This window comes from Manihot esculenta, chromosome 2 (assembly GCF_001659605.2).
Source record: "Manihot esculenta cultivar AM560-2 chromosome 2, M.esculenta_v8, whole genome shotgun sequence".
NCBI lineage: Eukaryota > Viridiplantae > Streptophyta > Magnoliopsida > Malpighiales > Euphorbiaceae > Manihot > Manihot esculenta.
In genome coordinates, this window is record NC_035162.2 from 3,720,118 (window position 1) to 3,737,754 (window position 17,637).

Genomic DNA, 17,637 nt, shown 5'->3' on the forward strand with positions numbered 1-17,637 from the left:
GTTTCCTAATTTTTTTTAGCTCCGTCTATATATTTATATATATGTTGTAAATGAAATTATCAACCTAATAGAGCATAATTGGATAATGAAAAGAAACCTTTTCAATTTGTTTTAAAACATATTTCGGAGCAGAAAAAAGTCAAAAAAGTTATTGATAATGGTCATTGTGAGAAGAAAAAGAGCATGAAAATTATTTTAGGATGATTTTGTTAATTCATCGAATGAGTTGATTGAAGTGTCAATTTTGTCTATTTTTAATTCGAAGGTCTCTAATTAAACTTTATTGTTGGTGGACGGAAGCCGAAAGTACTCTAATGAAGATGCTGACTGGTACTGATGTTTAACCCTTGTACTTTCCACCCCAAAATCTGTGTATTATATGATCTTTTTTCGAAAAAAGTATTCAATATGGTTTAACGATGTCTCTTTGCTTTTGCTGGCATGAAATTAATCTTGTCATATGGAAGGAGATTGTGATCATATATACCTTCTGTTTTAAAATTCTAAGTAGTTTATTCATGCAGAAAACGCAAATACATCACTCTTTATTGGCGATGCTACGCATGTGATAGAAATTATTAGATATAGTGCTGCGTGGCTCATGTCCAAATTATTTTATTATTTGCTTTTGATTTGGAACAAGAAAATGATGGGGTCTCTTTTTAATGATGGCAGACCATCTTTATTAATTAGATTTATCAAGTTTTTTACTTTCCTATGTTACAAAACCTACCTAGTAAAAGACAGATATTTTATTGGTAAGTTCTCTTTTTTGTCTGGTGTGATTTTGAGTCTTCATGTATATTTTTTGTGAAACTAGTTTTCCTATGTCGTTTTTTTTATCTTTTGTCTACATGTTAATGACTTGTATTGTTATGAACCTTTACTATTTTTTTAATTTTTTTCTCCTTTTGTAGTGGATCCACTTGATTTGCAGTTTCAACGTACAAGAAAAGTACTTGTAGCCAATGAAAGACATCGGTAGGCGAGGTAAAAAAAAAAACAATTAAACGAGTAGAGCTCGACTTGAAACTTAAAGTATTCTCTTGTGGTAGGTTGTGTTGGTGCATACGTCTACTTGCATTTAGAAAGCTTCCATTATATAAAGTTGACTTAACTGAAATGAACAATCTCCTACTTCTTGGATTTTAAAAGAACCCCACCACCAAATGTTTTATGCATATCCCGAATAGGAAACAGTGTAGATACTGCATGATTTAATTATCCAATTAATTGTATTAGCCATTGAAAAAAATAATAATTTCTAGAGGTAGATCCACATGCTCAATTCAATTTAGAAGGTAGAAGAGGAAAGGTTTGCAAGCAAAAATAGCGCAAGTGTTTGCCTTTACATATTCTTTGCATCAAGGGACTAATCTAAGGCCATGATGTTTGTACTCATTGGACATATTTAATCAATCTTTAGCAAAGAATGAAAGAAATGATTTTGGGAAATGGCTGTGTGATGCCTACCTTATTTTTCGGCTTTTATGTATAGAAAAATGAGTGGGCAATGAAGTTTATAATCATTTCCTTAAGAATTGCTGCCATTTTATTCTATATAAAATGAGCATGATAGTCATGTGAAGGGGGTTTAGACCTATTGGAAGCCATAATGCGTTTGGGAAAAGCGTAGTTGCAGGAGATCAGATCAGGGGGAAACTATTCTTTTCCCTTTAAATGCATAGCTAGTCTTAGAAAAAAGTTTTGTTCTTGAGTCATCTAATCATACTATAGAGTGTACAAGAATAAGGTTTTTTATTGCAACGCCATGCCGGTCTGTTACAGTCTTACTGTGTGGGGACTTTACACGGATTGCTTGCAAGCTTCATTTGTTGATTAACAAGGTTGCTAATCATGTTATAGTCATATGCTTCTGTTGGCGAGGGAAATGAGTGCATTCATGTATGGTAAGTTTCACTTTAATAATAATAAAAATAAAAATAAAAATAAATGAGATTTCTTGAAATTTAATTAAAAATGAAATTACCTTGAAATTCTCCCAAAAATTGATGTCAAGTTTTCTATCATCAACTCTCTGTCCTTTTCTTCATCTGAAAGAGAATATCATTCATGATCTGTCTCATGTACCTATGAAAGCATACACTATATCCAATCATATTTAGCAGACATTATATTACTTTATTCCATTTCATTTATTAATGTGAACCCTAAAGTACGCAGCATTTGACATTATGCTTTATTCCATTTCATTTATTATTGTTAACTAGATAAGAACCATGATCTTAGTAATTAATTAAGAATATTAAAACCAAATATCATTTGCATGTTAGTAGCTCCTAAATCCCAGTGTACATGAATTTATATACACACCCGATTTCTGTGAAAAGCCTAAAAGGTACTTTGTAGTTAAGGATTATCCCAATTGATTCCACTCCCAAAAAAAAGGCAATTTGCCCCTTCGCTGGCTACTCTCGCAATTTATTTTTCCTCACCTTTTATTAGTAGATTACTAAATTGTATTAGACATATACACAAGACAATGCACTTTCCATATGCGACATGACCTTGTGAAGGTTTCATTAGTCCGCGACATAAAAAAACTAAATTGTTGGCATTTCTCTTGCTAAGAAGGAGAGGTGAGGAATGAGGTCAACGGAAATTTAGATGAACAATAGAGAAAATCTAAGCAAAATGCTCCTACTCCATCCTACCAGTGTAAGTTAACCATACAATTATTATTATTATTTTTTTAAATTCCACTCTTTTATGGTTCCCTTATTTTACTTATATGAATATCCTCACTACTCTATTATATGGGCTTTTAATAATCAGATCTTATTGGCTCTAAATTAGTGGTGCTGTTTAAAGCTGAAGAGTAATTTTAGGGAATTCCTTAAAGATGGGTATGTGCATCACAAGATTATAATGGAACCAACATCATTAATTAGAGAGAACAACTAGTAATTGTGTCTAGTCACATATATATCAAGTTAGTCAACCCCCCCCCCCCCCCAGAATAATGATAATAATACTAAATAAATAATTCATATAACAAGTTGCATGAAAAATTTTAACACTATACGTTAGTGCTCATTATCCATTTGATGCTGTTGGTATGGAAATGTTAGGAAAAGTGCTTTAGCAATTACTTTCCTTACTTCAAATCATATAGCTCATTGAAATTAGGTCATATTTAGGCCAATTAAATGTCATCAGTGTGTAATGGATTATCTATGTAGACTCTTATTTCTGAGAACTGAGAGTGAGCTTGGATGTTTGCAATTTTAATGAGCAATTCAAGTCTTTCACTTGGCCTTTGCAATTTTGTTTCCAAAAGAAGCAGTTTCAGTGAACATCCTTTTTCCTTCCTTTGTCAATGGCTTTCTGAAGAGGTTGAGACGAGAATTAAAGCATTCTTTCTACATTTACTTTAATTGTCCTGTACATTTTTCAGAAAATTGACTATGCTTGATGACCTTATAAAAGTAATGGACTACCAACTAGTAGTTTCGAGACTGGCTTCTGATTTATTTTGATCATTAGCAAACATTGTCCACTTAATTTGCCCAATCATTTCACTTGAGAGTATGATTATCTTTTTGCCATTTAGATAACCATATTAATTAATGCATGATGCTTCCCAAGCGGTGTTGTCCATGGGTAGCTTATTCTCAACACAGTAATGAAATCCAAGTGGAATTTGACATGCAGGAAAAAAAAATGGTCCCAGAGGAAGCAAATTCTGAAGCATTCCCATATTGACATTTGTGGAGATGTGATCGTCAATTGCCATGGACCACTCAATCTCAACTCAGAATTTTCCAGCAAATTCTGTTTTATAAATATCACTGATGAGTAAAAGATTTACGATTCCTCATTCACTGATAAATCAATGATGGTAAGATGGTGACAGTTGGGTTTTACCAGCAAAGGTCATGATAATATAGGAAGATATATTTAGATTTGATTCACCCCAAAGAGCGTGTCTTTTCATTTGAAATGGATGCTTAAAAGAGAGAGAGAGAGAGAGAGAGAGAGAGAGAGGGAGAGAGGTCAATCACTAGCTAGAAAAAAGTGCACGAGCTATAAAGCTTCCTGGTGGAATTCTTGCACCACCATCTCTCCCACTAATTGACTTTTAATAGGATTTCAACTATCATCTTCAACCGTTAGCTTCTGTAACTGATTCCCATCCTTTTTTTTTCCTCTTTGATTTAGTGATCATTACACAAAAGCTTATCTGGGCAGCTAGTAGCTAGTGAAGTATCTTGATGCATCATTTTGATTGGATATGCTAAGCCCCCTATAGATATTAAGAGGCAAATGCTTTATCTCTACTTAGAAAAATGGGATAAAATCACAAGTCTATTTCACTTTCTGATCTATATCTCTACTACCGAAAGACACTCTTATACTTGAGTTGGGTATATACCCTAGAGAGCTATAACCTTTGTTAGATTGAAAAAGGCTAGTACATTCAAGTAGTATATCACACCAAATCTTGATAACTAAGAAGATGAGCAAATGAAATTCGAGATGCTTAAAAATTCAATTTTCAATTGCATCAAACCACTTATTTGGTCCGGAATTGACATTTCCATGCCCTTCCACTTTGCTAATTCCACAAGCTATAGGGAATCAGGAATTTTCTATTTGTAATAAGGTTAAGCATAACCCATTAAAAGTCTAAAATGCTATTACATTTAATGACAACAGGATCTGCGCTATTTAATGCATAGTGGAAGTGAATTTTATTGACTTCAAATTATGCTTCTAGATGGGGCTAAAGGGACAGCAGTCCACGGATTTATACTTGCAGTAATTATAATTATGAGTTAAATGTTACACTTTTATAAAAATTAAGTCTTAAAAATTAAGCATTAATTTTTTCTATAAAGATTAGATTTAATATCAATTTATATATTCAATATTTTATATATATATATATATATTTATATCGTAAGAGAGTCTAAATTTAAATTTTTTTAAATTTATTTAAATATTGTTATCGCTAAAATTTGTCCGATTATAAACTGGAGTTGAATTTAGTCGCAACTGTAATAGCTTTAACACACACGAGGTTAAAAGAATTCCAACAGAAAAATAATAAATTGTTAACTCTGCTTCTTCACCTCCATCTGGGTATTCAAGATATTCAGAGAAGGGTATGATAAATATGACTACTTTAATATATAAAAGAGTATCATTCTTGGATTGATCATGTGTTGGCTGTTGTTAGGTCTGCTTGTAAAATAATCATACCAAAAGAAAACATAACCACATAACTTAGTGCACTTACACGTGTTGCGTTTGATAAAATTTTAGAGATTGCTTGAAGCCTGGCATTTTGCAACTGTGGGTATGGTTCTGTCGAGGAATCAAGTCCAAATGTTTCTTGAGGCCTTGATGAAGAAATAAATCTTTTTTTCAGCTTTAACAAAGTGAGTGCGGGTGGGATGGATGCTGGTCACATCTTTTCAAAGTTTGAAGTGAAGGAGAAATTCCAAAAGATTAGGTCAAAGTCGCTTCTCACATTGGCTGTGATTTGTGATTCCTCTTAAACAAGAGAAGCTCATTTTCAAAATTGCTATGCCTTTTCCTACCTTTTCTTTTCTTTGCATGCTTCCATAACAGAAGAACCCCCCACCCTCCCCCTTTGGGTTATTGGGGCACTAAAAAGATGTGTATTTGAGGGTGCCCTTGTCATTTAACATCAACGCAATGAGCAACTAGGTATTTTCAATGAAGATAGGGACACCCATTTGTTCCCCATCAACCTTTAGCAAAGAATCTAGAATTATATCCTTTCTCTTTCAACATCCATATTTAAAAACCCTCACCTCAGGCTTCTCATGGAAACCCAAAAACAACTCACTTCTTTCTCTAACATGGCAACCATTCAATCTTCACCAGCCAATACTTCCTTCTCCAAGTACCTCCAGTCACTTTCACAAACCCCTCACAGGCTTAAGAGGAGAATGCTAGCTACATGGACCCCAGACCAGGAACTTAACCAAGTAAGGCAAAGGTCTGGTGCAGATATGAAGAGGAAACTCAAATGGCATGACTTGATTGCTCTTGGTATTGGAGGCATGCTTGGTGCTGGTGTCTTTGTCACCACTGGCACTGTGGCTCGTGATAACTCTGGCCCTGCAGTTTTCATCTCTTATATTATTGCTGGCATATCAGCTCTTCTTTCTTCTTTATGTTACACTGAATTTTCTGTCCAGATTCCCGTTGCCGGGGGCGCCTTCAGTTACCTCAGTGTTACCTTTGGTATGAGCAATGCTCACTTCACCTCTTTCTTTTTCTCCATTTCTTGATAGACGCAACTACTATCATTGATCTTGATCTATGTTAAATTGTTTCTTTCGTTTTTTGAAATGATTTTCTTTCTTTTGGCTGTGATACAGGAGAATTTGTAGGCTATTTTGCTGGGGCAAACATCCTGATGGAGTATGTACTATCAAATGCTGCGGTTGCAAGAAGTTTCACTGACTATTTTTGCCGTGCTGTGGGGGAGAGTCATCCAAACTCATGGAGAGTTGAAGTGGATGGACTAGTAAAGGGTTATGATAAGTTGGATTTCATAGCAGTTGCTCTTATTCTTCTTCTCACTCTCTGTCTTTGCCATAGGTATGATCTCTTGTTATAACATTTAGTTTCTTTTACCCCATTTTCCTTCTATATATGCATGAACAGTATATTTCTATTTTCATAAGTTTGGTGCAGGCAATTGTTTTCATCACTATATATTCTTTGGCAAGGGTAAGTGGGCATTTTGGCTTGTTTAGTGAATTTGGATTAATAGTTCTTGGGAGTGATTAGTGCCATCTGGATCTATAACTTGCGTTGGCAGGTTTACATATTGTTTAATTTATTCTGTTAATCGGTAAAAAACTAATAGTTTCTTATGTACTTATTGGTAATTAGCAACTAGTTGTTGGAATGTGAAGTGATGGCTAAAGGATTTTGAAAGTGATGGAAGTCCCTTTTTTTTCTTTTTGGGATTGCAGTACTAAGGAAAGCTCAATGTTGAACCTTATTATGACAGTCTTCCATGTGATTTTCTTTGGATTTATCATAATTGCTGGCATCTGCAATGGGAGTGCCAAGAACTTGGTTAAGCCAGGAGGGCTTGCTCCTTTTGGTGTCAAGGGTGTTGTTAATGGAGCAGCTATAGTATACTTCAGTTTTATCGGCTATGATTCGGTTTCAACGATGGCAGAAGAGATCCAAAACCCTTCAAGAAGTCTTCCTGTGGGCATTATGGGTTCTGTTCTCATAGTCTGTGTGCTATATTGCCTCATGGCCTTGTCTTTGTGTATGCTGGTACCTTACAGTAAGGTAGGTGATTTAAATTTCATTACTAGTAATAGCAGATATATGCATCATCTCCTAAATGCACATCTTAATGATTAATTAGGTATCGTGATTGAAATCATTTATAGATACCCAAAGAAGCATCCTTTTCTGATGTTTTCCAAATTACTGGGTGGAACTGGGCGAGCAATGTGGTTGGGGCTGGAGCAAGTTTGGGAATAGTTGCTTCTCTCCTGGTTGCCATGTTAGGCCAATCAAGGTACCTTTGTGTTATTGGAAGGGCTCGGCTGGTGCCTTCTTGGTTGGCCAAAGTGCATCCCTCCACAGGCACCCCATTGAATGCTACACTCTTCTTAGGTAAGTGATTCCTTATAACTCTAAAAGTTCCATTTCTTTAGCTTATGAATTCTCTCACAAGTTAAAAACACAAAATCTAACGCAATCAAGGTGCTTTAAATTTGGAGGGACTTGGTTAATAAGGGAAGAAGATGGGTGTCCTATTTAAATAGTACAAAGAAGATTGGAATCAATTCTTATTGGTAGACTGTAGGGTTCTCACAAGGCTTATTCACTTTGATGTTCATTATCAATGGTAGTAATAAAAGAAAATGATAATTTTGATTTTCTGCCTCCTTTATTGAGATTCACAATGAAAAATGCTTTTTTCATTTATTTCATTTAATAAAACAATATATCCTTAACACGCTAAAACCATATTGGGATTCTAGAGGAACTGTGCTATTATTTAGGCACATTTGTTTTTGGACAAAATTAGGCTTAAAAGAAAGAGAAAGGGAAAAGGAGATCCAATTAATGAACTTTTGTCTTTTTTCTCATGTAGGGCTTTGCACGGCTTCAATTGCACTCTTCACTGACCTCGACATAGTTCTTCAGATGATCTCCATCAGCACATTATTGGTATTCTACCTAGTAGCCAATGCTCTCATCTACAGGCGATATGCGATCATTAGCCAAAACCCACCTTCACATACCCTCTTGTACCTCTTCCTTCTCTCATCTACTGCAATTAGCTTCTCCATTTCATGGAAACTTGAAAAACAAATATGGGTTTCATCTATATTTGGTGTAATTATGATTGCCATCACAGCTTTCTTTCAAAACAAGATACCTTCCATCAGCCAACCAAACGAAGAGTGGTCAGTGCCATTCATGCCATGGCCAGCTGCAATATCAGTATTCCTTAATGTGTTTCTCATGACCACATTAAAGCTGCTGTCTTTTCAAAGGTTTGCTATATGGGCATTTTTAATTACTGTGTTTTATGTGTTGTATGGTGTACACTCAACTTATGAAGCTGAAGAGATGGAAGTGGGTGTTGATGAAATACAACACCCACAACTTCAGCAAAGTAAGCTAGAAATTCAAGTGCTATAAGGACCAAAGAAAAGGAAAAAGTTTACTCTGTCCTTTTGTCCTTCTGTAATTAATTATCCTTTACTGCTTTTTCTAAAGCATTTTACTTTCAGTTCTTGTGTTACTGTTGCAATGTAGATATGATAATTGGAAGCTCTCAAGAAAATGTATATTATCAGAGCTGAATGGAGAATATATATATATGTATAAAGAACAAAATAAAGTGAAATAATATAAGGAAACAAGGCATTTGAGAGGGATACTATTTTTTTTTTCTTAATTTATTCTTCTTTATTTCATGGTGACACCACCATTATATTCACGGAAAGATAGCAAGAACATGGTCTTTCCAGGAGTGGGGAGGATGCGCTGAGATCATATTGGGCCATAAGAAGCAATAAAGAATGCAATATTGAAACTCCGAGAAAAGTATACTCCAACATATACTTGAATTTTGTCATTGACTAGCTCATCCAAAATGGGCAAGTTGACATCTTCTAAACGGAAGGATTTATTTATAATAGAGACATGATTAGTCCACTGAATATATAGAGCCAAAAACCTAAAGGGAATGACTTAACAAATTTTAGCTCTAATTTTCTGAAATCCTTTTAATTGGCAATTAATCAAAGAATATACAAAATTTTCTTTTATTATTTTTTTCCAATTTAAAACATTGTGTTTAATTAATATAGCTTGTATAAAAACCAACTAAAAAAAATAGTTAATATATACATATGCAAGAATTGAACAAGCCAAAGAACAGCCAATCATATCCCAACAGCTGTCAAGCCCCCCTTGTTTTGAGTCCAAGTTTTATGAATCTGATGTTAACTGCTATTACCTACAGGAATTTCAATGGCAAGATGGAAGTGGGCCCTCATTGTTTGAGAAATGAAACCTACAGAGATACTATAGTGGGATCTGATGGAAAATTTTCATCCTTTTTCTCAATGGCATGGTGTCCAAAAGGAAGCCTATTAATTTTGCTTACTGCTTTTTCAAGTGTTTTTAATTTGCATAGGTGTGGCCCTCTGTTGTCAGTGCTTTTTCTTCTTTTCTGTTTTTATCTCATTCACATCTCCCTTCTCCTTCGTCATCATCCAGACATATTCTGCAGTCTATATCTGTCAGCTACTCTACTGCACTGCATAATTGATCACCTTTTCTTCAGCCGCAATTAATTCTATGGACATCACATCACTGATCCAGTGTCTGTCTCTGTCCTCCTCCTCCTTCTAGTCCTCTCCACCTAATCAGTTTTTTCTTTGGATGAAAGAAAATTTCAGTACATAAAAAAAAAAAAAAGATTGGTGAAAGAAAGATAGAGGACAGAACTGTTCCTGAAGAAAAAGAAATAGAAGCTGCTGGAAGACAGTTATAACCCATCTATGAAAATCAGAGATGAAATGGGCCTTCCCATCAGATGCTATCTGTCAACTTTCACATGAAAAACCAACCCACTCGCACATTATCCAAATTTAAATTTGAGATGAATGAACGTCTGTAATTGAATAATGTGGTATACTTTGTGGACTTTTTAAAATACTTTCTTATGGGTTTTCTTTTTTTCAGATTTAGATGTGAAAGGAGAAGCATACAGGAGAGGGAAACGAAATTTGCATATCAGACAAGAAAAGCAAATGGGTCGTCACTGTCGGTGCTACTACAAATTCTCTTGTCAAAAAATCAATTTATTAGGAAACCTTCTTAGAATTTAAAGTTGAGAAACTAAAACAGGTTTCCTTTTTACATTGAAATGATTTGGGATGATCTGGGGTTTGATTGTTAGAAAAAACAGTTATGCCACGTCATATTTTGTGGATTTCATAAGAAAATATTAAAAAATATAAAATATGCCACATCATCCTACCATACACATTCATCCATCTCAAATTTAAATTTAAATAAAATTACAAAACATCAATTTCAAATTTAGATAAAATTGTAAAATATTTTTAAAATTTAGATTATTATATTAAAAAAGTTTGAATTAAAATGTAAAAACACAAAAAATTTGAATTTTTAATAATAATATCCCTTTCGGTCTTCTCTGTTAATTATCTTATTTTTAATAGATAAATTAATGAAAAGATTACTAAGATTGGATTAGGTAATACAACACATAATTTAATCAAATTAAGACAACATTTTACCATTTTGGCATGATTCATTTTTTTAAAAAAAAATTAAATAATTTTTTATAAAATTATGCATAGTTTTTTTAAAAAAAATAAAAATTATATAAATTAAAAAAATAAATTATTTTATTTTAAATAAAAAAATTAATTAAAAAAATAAATAAAATTTTTATGAAATCTTTAATTTCAAAATATTGATAAAAATTTTATATTTGTTGTGCTAAAAACTAAAAGAAAATATTAATTATATAACAATGTTAATCAGATTTTGATTGAATTTAAAGTTTGAAAAATTAATTAATTAAAATTACTAAATGAATTGTAGATAAATAGGTCAAATTTCCCCAACTTGTGACCTACGTGAATACCATGTTTTTTTTTTTTTTTGTCGATCACCTCTAATAACTTCAAATATTCGAAGAATGTTTTATGCAAATTTTGTATGGAAATAACAAAAATTATGGAGTATCTCTATTTGTTTATTGAAAAATAACTTACATATTAAAATTTTTTTTAAAAAATTTTTATAAGAGGTTTTTTCTATGAAAATATTTCATAAAAAATTATATGTATTTTTTATTATAATTTAAAAAATAAAAGATATGAATAAATTTATATATAATAATATTAACAAAATTATGAAAATTTAAAAAATAACTTGTTATTTAAAAAATTGTCATTTTTCTGAAAATGAAGAAAATATTTTCATTAACTTTTCTTTTGAATTATTTAAATATTAAAAAGTAGAAAAAAAGTATTTACCTAAAAAATCGGGGTAAGTGTTTTAATAAAAATCATTCGATTAAAGATGATAGCTGATGACGAGTCATGAAGATTCATTCTCTTGTCTTCACTTGCAGATGACTAAATGACTTCGTTGAATAGCTTTTTTTTTTTTTTTTTTATAAGAAAAAAAATTATTTTCTAAAAATTTTGGATGGACAAAACAGAATAATGGAAAATTTTTAGAGTGAAATAAAAATCATTGCCCCCTTCTTTTTCTTCTTCTTCTTCTTTCATTTTCTTTGTCTAGCAGCACGGATGGCCAAGTGAAGTTTTATTAATGAATTTATAGTTCTATGTCCTATGTCCTTTATCCAGATTTACTTTCCTCAAGTTTGTTCTACGTCCTTCAATTTTGATTAATGAATTTATCCTTTTCAATTTTGACATTTCCTTCTCAAGGTAAATTGATTGATACATGCAGTTCTGAAGTTATAGTCATCTTGACCAACACTACTTTGCAAGGTCCCCCACCTTTCGGACAAATAGTTCCAACAAGGTCGTCATTGATTTTACACTTGCAAATTCTGAAGAAATGGTAAGATTACAATAAGCTAGTTACTTGAATCCTTAGATAATTAAGATGTGCATGTCTAAACAGCATAGGTTCTCATGCATTATCTGAAATTAAATCACATAATATGCTTTGAAATTATTTGCAGATATGAGTTTTATCTAAGGGTAACTCTGGGACCAGGAGAACCGATATTGAGATCTTGAATTCAAAATAAAAACACTCACAGAAAGCCATCAAAGTTAACATTTTTGTATCAGACCTATTTTGCTGTTTCGGATATCAGGTTTTATGACCAGATTATATGTTCTATCAGTCTTCTGTCGTGCAGTATTCTATGTGCTTGACAATTTGTGGTGGACTTTCTCCGTGTCCAAAACTTCACCTGCTCTTTTGTTTGTCTTTTTCTTTCTTTTTTTTCTATCTCTCCAATTTGTCTATTTCTCATACTTTTGGTTGCTTAACAATGATAAACCAGATTGCACTCAGCTACAGACAAGCTTGTGTGTCAATTTTTGTTGTTGATTGCACAAACTTAGCAATTATGAGAATACAATAACGAACTATTACATGTAAGCCATTTGTGTCAGAAGATAAATTTAGCAATATGACATGTTGGGAGAAATTTTTAGATTTAGTAATTAGGTTAGGACATCTTTTGAGTGATGTTGGTATCAATAAATGAAAAATTGAAGGCAGCATCCAATTTGGGACCAGGAGTACATGGCATCAACTAAATATGCAAAGCATCAAGATCTTGTTTTCATATTTTTTTTTATGTGGGCCATAATGTTCATGTCTGATAAGTTAATTAATTCTTGCACTTGGAACCGATAAGAATAGTATCCTATAGAACTGTAAAGGCATCATTTAAAGCAAGTTCTATATGGTCACTTTACACCAGTGTGCCCAAGTATACCTTTATCAGTTGTATGACCAGTCAATAGAGTCATGTTTTTCGCACGTCTTTTTAAGAACAACATATTACTGGGAAAAAAGGATATATTCTCTGTATTGATTTCTAATTATGCCAATTTACTCTGTTGTTTTCTTATACAGTGAATTGTGCATACAAGGACTGGAGACATTGGATTCTGCATACTCTTACCAGTTTCCGTGTTGGACATGAAGACTGTTGTATGAACAATGATCCTTGCTATGTATGTTGAGTGAGTTTTGAAGGCCTCATAATCGTCTCGCGAGTCAGAAATTGTCTGATGTTTTTTATAATGTTTGGGATCATTTGGTTTGAAATTTTGCCTTCAATCAGAACTAGAAAAGATGATTCCATTTCCCCCCCTCTGTTAATTGCTTTCGCTTTTCTCCTTTTCATATCTTTCACTTCTAACTGCCTTCAATCAAAAGCGAAAGATAATAGCTTTCACTTTTCTGCTTTACTACAATTTGCAAATTATGCTTATGAGGTTATTATTAAGTAGTCAAGATAGATTAGCACAGCTTCTCATGAAAGAAAACATTCTTCATGTTAAATACAATTCACTTCCTTTTCTTTTTGTGTTTTTTTTTTTAAAGAATTATTCTGTTAGTGTGTATTTAAAAGAAATTTCTTCTTCCTTTCTTTGAATAAAGATGTAACCCTGTTCTTCCAAACTGTAGATGTGCAAAAAGATTTTACTTCTCTGAATAAAATTTTTAATTTAATGTCAGGCAATCATAACCGAACCCCAAATAGAATAACACATATTTCCATTTCTAAAGAGAATGACTCAACTAGTGGTCATTAGCATGGTCTTGTAATGCTTGGGATAAGAAAGCAAAGGCAATGCCTGCTTTAGGTAATGACCAATACAAGCATGTTTTGTGTGTAGAGGGGAAAGGAAGAAAGGGGCCCATCCTGTGTATGTTTTGTGAGTAGAGCACTCCATGCAGATAAAAATCTGAAGCACAACCATGGAATTGATATATCTTGTTCCTGCTGAAATTGCTGGGTGAGGAACCATTAGTGACGTAATGAGAATGCCCTTGTAGATGGAGGCAAAGCTTTAAATTTGTTTTATTTTCATGAGAGGCACTAGGTGGTAATCAATTTTGAAGGATACGAGCAAGAGCGACTGGGAAGCCTGCAGGGCCTTATATTCATGAGCGGTACCCACATAAGCAGGACATGGCTATCTATCTGGCTCTGAATTTGGTGTCCTGAATCTTAAAACCATTGTAATTCCTTGGTTGGCATTTCTATTTCCACTAATAGGCGAGTAACATGACAAGGTAGACTCACATTTCCATATAAAACTCCATCTAAATTCACTGGACCTCGAATTTAAGATCTTGTAACGAAAATCCTGAACTTGATTTTTGAGCACAAAATTATGTGCAATACACTGAGGAGCAGACTATTGGTTGGCATGGTAAGAAACAGAGAAGGAAGAGAAGACAATAATGGAGTTCTTTAATTTCATCATATGATTAATGGGACAGTTGACGAATGTGCAACGGCTGACACTGGAACTCTATCGACATGGTTGCATTTCTAGAAATCTTGGATTAAGGTTAAAGTTGTGAACTCCTCCAAGTTTCATCTTCTGAAACCACTCAGGATACCATGTTAATCTCGTTTCCTTTCTAGCAGGGATTGTTAGAAAAATTCTATATCTAAAAGAGAAACTCACGATAAAAGTTATGTTTTTGTAAATGGCTAATTTTATCAGAATGCCATATACAGCCAATAGCAAAATATGTTGTACTAGTAAAAATTTGGAGTAATCACCAAAACAGAGATAAAAAGAGAAAGCATGAAATGTCTCATTTCCATCGACCATTGTTTATTAACAATTTCGACCATGTTTTTCGCTTCTCTTGGTTCTAATTCAATAACAGTTAACCATTAACTTGTTTTGCCTGAAATTTCAGGGAAACTAACAAAATGAACTTCAACCCCTCAAGTGGTGGAGCATACATCAGAGAGAGAGGAATTTTTGTTTTCTTTTCAGAGGGAATCCTGGAAGCATATCATTTATATCTTGATTTCCACTTGCCAGAATTTGGAGGTTTAAGAAATCATTTGTTCGGTTTCTTGTTTCACCACATCCATCATGGCAACTCGATGCAAATTTCCATCTTGTTCTTCCTATCATCACCGCGCCCAGCAAGGCTTCAAAAGTTCACCTCGCACTCATAGAATATTAGTCACCAGGCCCAGAAGTTAAGAAAAGTTATGCAAATGAGATAAATTAGACAGACATGAACAAGGACATAATTGAACCAATCAGCTTTACCTAAACAATGAAGGTTTGTAGATACATTCAGAAAAAAAGAAAAAAAAAATCATTCCTTTTTACTGTTCTTGATATTTACCAATGAAAAAGATTGCTAATTTATTAGTATTCAGCTGCTACATGAATGAAAGGTTTACGCAGGATTTGTTAGCGTGTACTGTGGAATAATCCCTCATGTACCAAAATGGAATTAAAAATAAAGGAAGGCCACCAAGAAAATCCCCAATCTCCAAAACTTCGATTGTTCCAGATCTGACAGTCAAGTGAAAGCACCTTCGCATTCTTCTTTCAAAATTCCACTTCTGCCTATGCTTTCACAATCTGTTGCTGCAACTTGAGAGTCTCCATTTTTGTTTTGATAAGGTGACAACCTCCTCTTCTTCTCCTTCTTTTCCAAAAATGTTTTGGCAAATGCGTCTACAATTTGTTGCTGTGACTCCAGTATCATCTGGTTGTGCTTCAACAACATATCCATCCTCATTTTCTCAATTTCCATTGCCATTTCCATTTTTCTCTTCTCCACCTTCAAAAAACTTTTTGTTGACATCTTAATTGCTGATACAACCTCTGCAATTGGATCCATCACTTTCTTGCCACCAACTTCAATGTCCCCTTGCTTGACATTCCCAAACACATTCAAAAGCTTAGAATCAACATCAAGCTTCAAGCTCCCATCAATCTTGCAATTCTTCTTTGGTCTAAACCCTGGGGGTGGTGATACCCAGCCATTGATAACGTTTTCCCCAAACTTATTTACTTTATCACTTGTGTAGTGAACATCATTACCAAAATTAGGGGTGGATTTCCTATCAATATTCCTATAATTTTTTGGCTTAAACCCTGAAGGCACATCACCTAGGGTTTTTACTGGAAACCCAATATAGGTATCAGCACCTTCACCAATATTTCTATTGATAGGGCTAGAATCACCAACAATCTTGCCATAACCTTTCGATCTAGATCCCTGAGGCTGGAAGCTCCTACACTGTGTTTTTTCCACTTGCATACAAACGCCAGCTTCATAATCACAGTGAAAGTCAATATCAGACTTGAGTTTCACATCAACTCTTCCATAATCCTTCGGCCTAAATGCCACAGACACCGAATTAATATCACTAACCGGTTTCAGAGAAAACCCATTTCCCAAAGCACGAGAAACATTCGAGTTAGAATCCTCCCCAATCCTGCCACATTTCCTAGCTCTAAGTGCCAAATCTGAATCCAAACCCGAATCAAAATCTGCGTCGAAATCCTGATCAATATTGGCTGATTTGTTTGATGTTACCAAATACCTATTCCCCAGCGTTTTCACTTGAAACCCATCTCCAATATCATTCTCTTCATCGATATCTTGGCATGGCTTGGGTCCAGCAGACCCAATTGCCATCGAATCCAATAAAGGAAACAAGTCCCAAGAAGAAAAAAACCGACCTGGATGGTTAAGGGACCTCTGCTTCTCCGCTCGATACCGTTTCCTGAGCTTCTCGATCTTATGCCTGCACTGCAGGGAAGACTTGGGCGGGTCGGCGGTGGAGGAATCAGCCACGGAAGCCGCCACGGAATCCCAATCGGCAGCCCGGAGATTGCCACGGTTGACTGAATACCATTTGTCCCGATATGCTTCAATTAGAGCAATAGTTTCTTCTTGGGTCCAACACGGAGGAGGAACCCGCCGGGGAATGGAATCAGTGGTGGTTGACATGGCGGAGGAGGATTGTGCAAGGAAGGGGCGGTAGATTGGGAATTGGGTGGAAGAAAAGAGGAGGAGAGGCGTAAGTTAGAAAAGAGGGGATGAGGTTAATGGTAGTGGTGGCGGTGGCGGTGGGTATCATTGTTGGGTGGGAAAAAGTGGGTGAGGTGTAGTTAAGACGAGGGGTGGTGGCAACCACCAGGAAGTGAGTGAGTGGAAAAGGAAAGGAAGGTTGCTAGCGTGCGAGTGGTGGTGAAGTGCGCACTTTGAGACAACCAATTCCCCAACAACTCCGCCACCACTCACGCCTAATACCACCACACCTACTTCAACTTGTACGCGTACTCAGGACGGAGCCCACTCCTTTTCTATTTATTTTTAATTATAAAATTTTAAAATTTTAAGAATATAATTAATTAATGAGATAATTCTCTCTTTTTACAATAAAAAATAATTTAAAAACAAAAAAAAAAAACAAAAAAACAAAAGAAGAACTCCCGTAGAAACGTACACAGCCCCTTAGTTAATGGAGGAAGATGAGATTATCCAGACTGGCGACGGAGGAAGACCTACTCCTTTTTTGTTTCTGTTTCTTTTTTTCTGTCCATCCAA

At 34.4% G+C, this 17,637-nt stretch overlaps 2 protein-coding genes across 2 annotated transcripts; one reads left to right on the top strand and one right to left on the bottom strand.

The window, feature by feature from the left end:
• Positions 1-5,674: 5,674 nt before the first annotated feature.
• Positions 5,675-8,773, top strand: LOC110609978 (cationic amino acid transporter 6, chloroplastic). The gene is made up of 5 exons (XM_021749830.2): positions 5,675-6,240; positions 6,378-6,600; positions 6,981-7,311; positions 7,416-7,644; positions 8,129-8,773. Exons 1-5 carry the CDS (start codon positions 5,817-5,819, stop codon positions 8,680-8,682), a joined length of 1,761 nt encoding a protein of 586 aa, XP_021605522.2. The 5' UTR covers positions 5,675-5,816; the 3' UTR covers positions 8,683-8,773.
• Positions 8,774-14,840: 6,067 nt separating this feature from the next.
• LOC110609684 lies at positions 14,841-17,606 on the bottom strand. The gene has a single exon (XM_021749450.2). It carries the CDS (start codon positions 17,035-17,037, stop codon positions 15,595-15,597), a length of 1,443 nt encoding a protein of 480 aa, XP_021605142.1. The 5' UTR covers positions 17,038-17,606; the 3' UTR covers positions 14,841-15,594.
• Between the last annotated feature and the right edge of the window lie 31 nt (positions 17,607-17,637).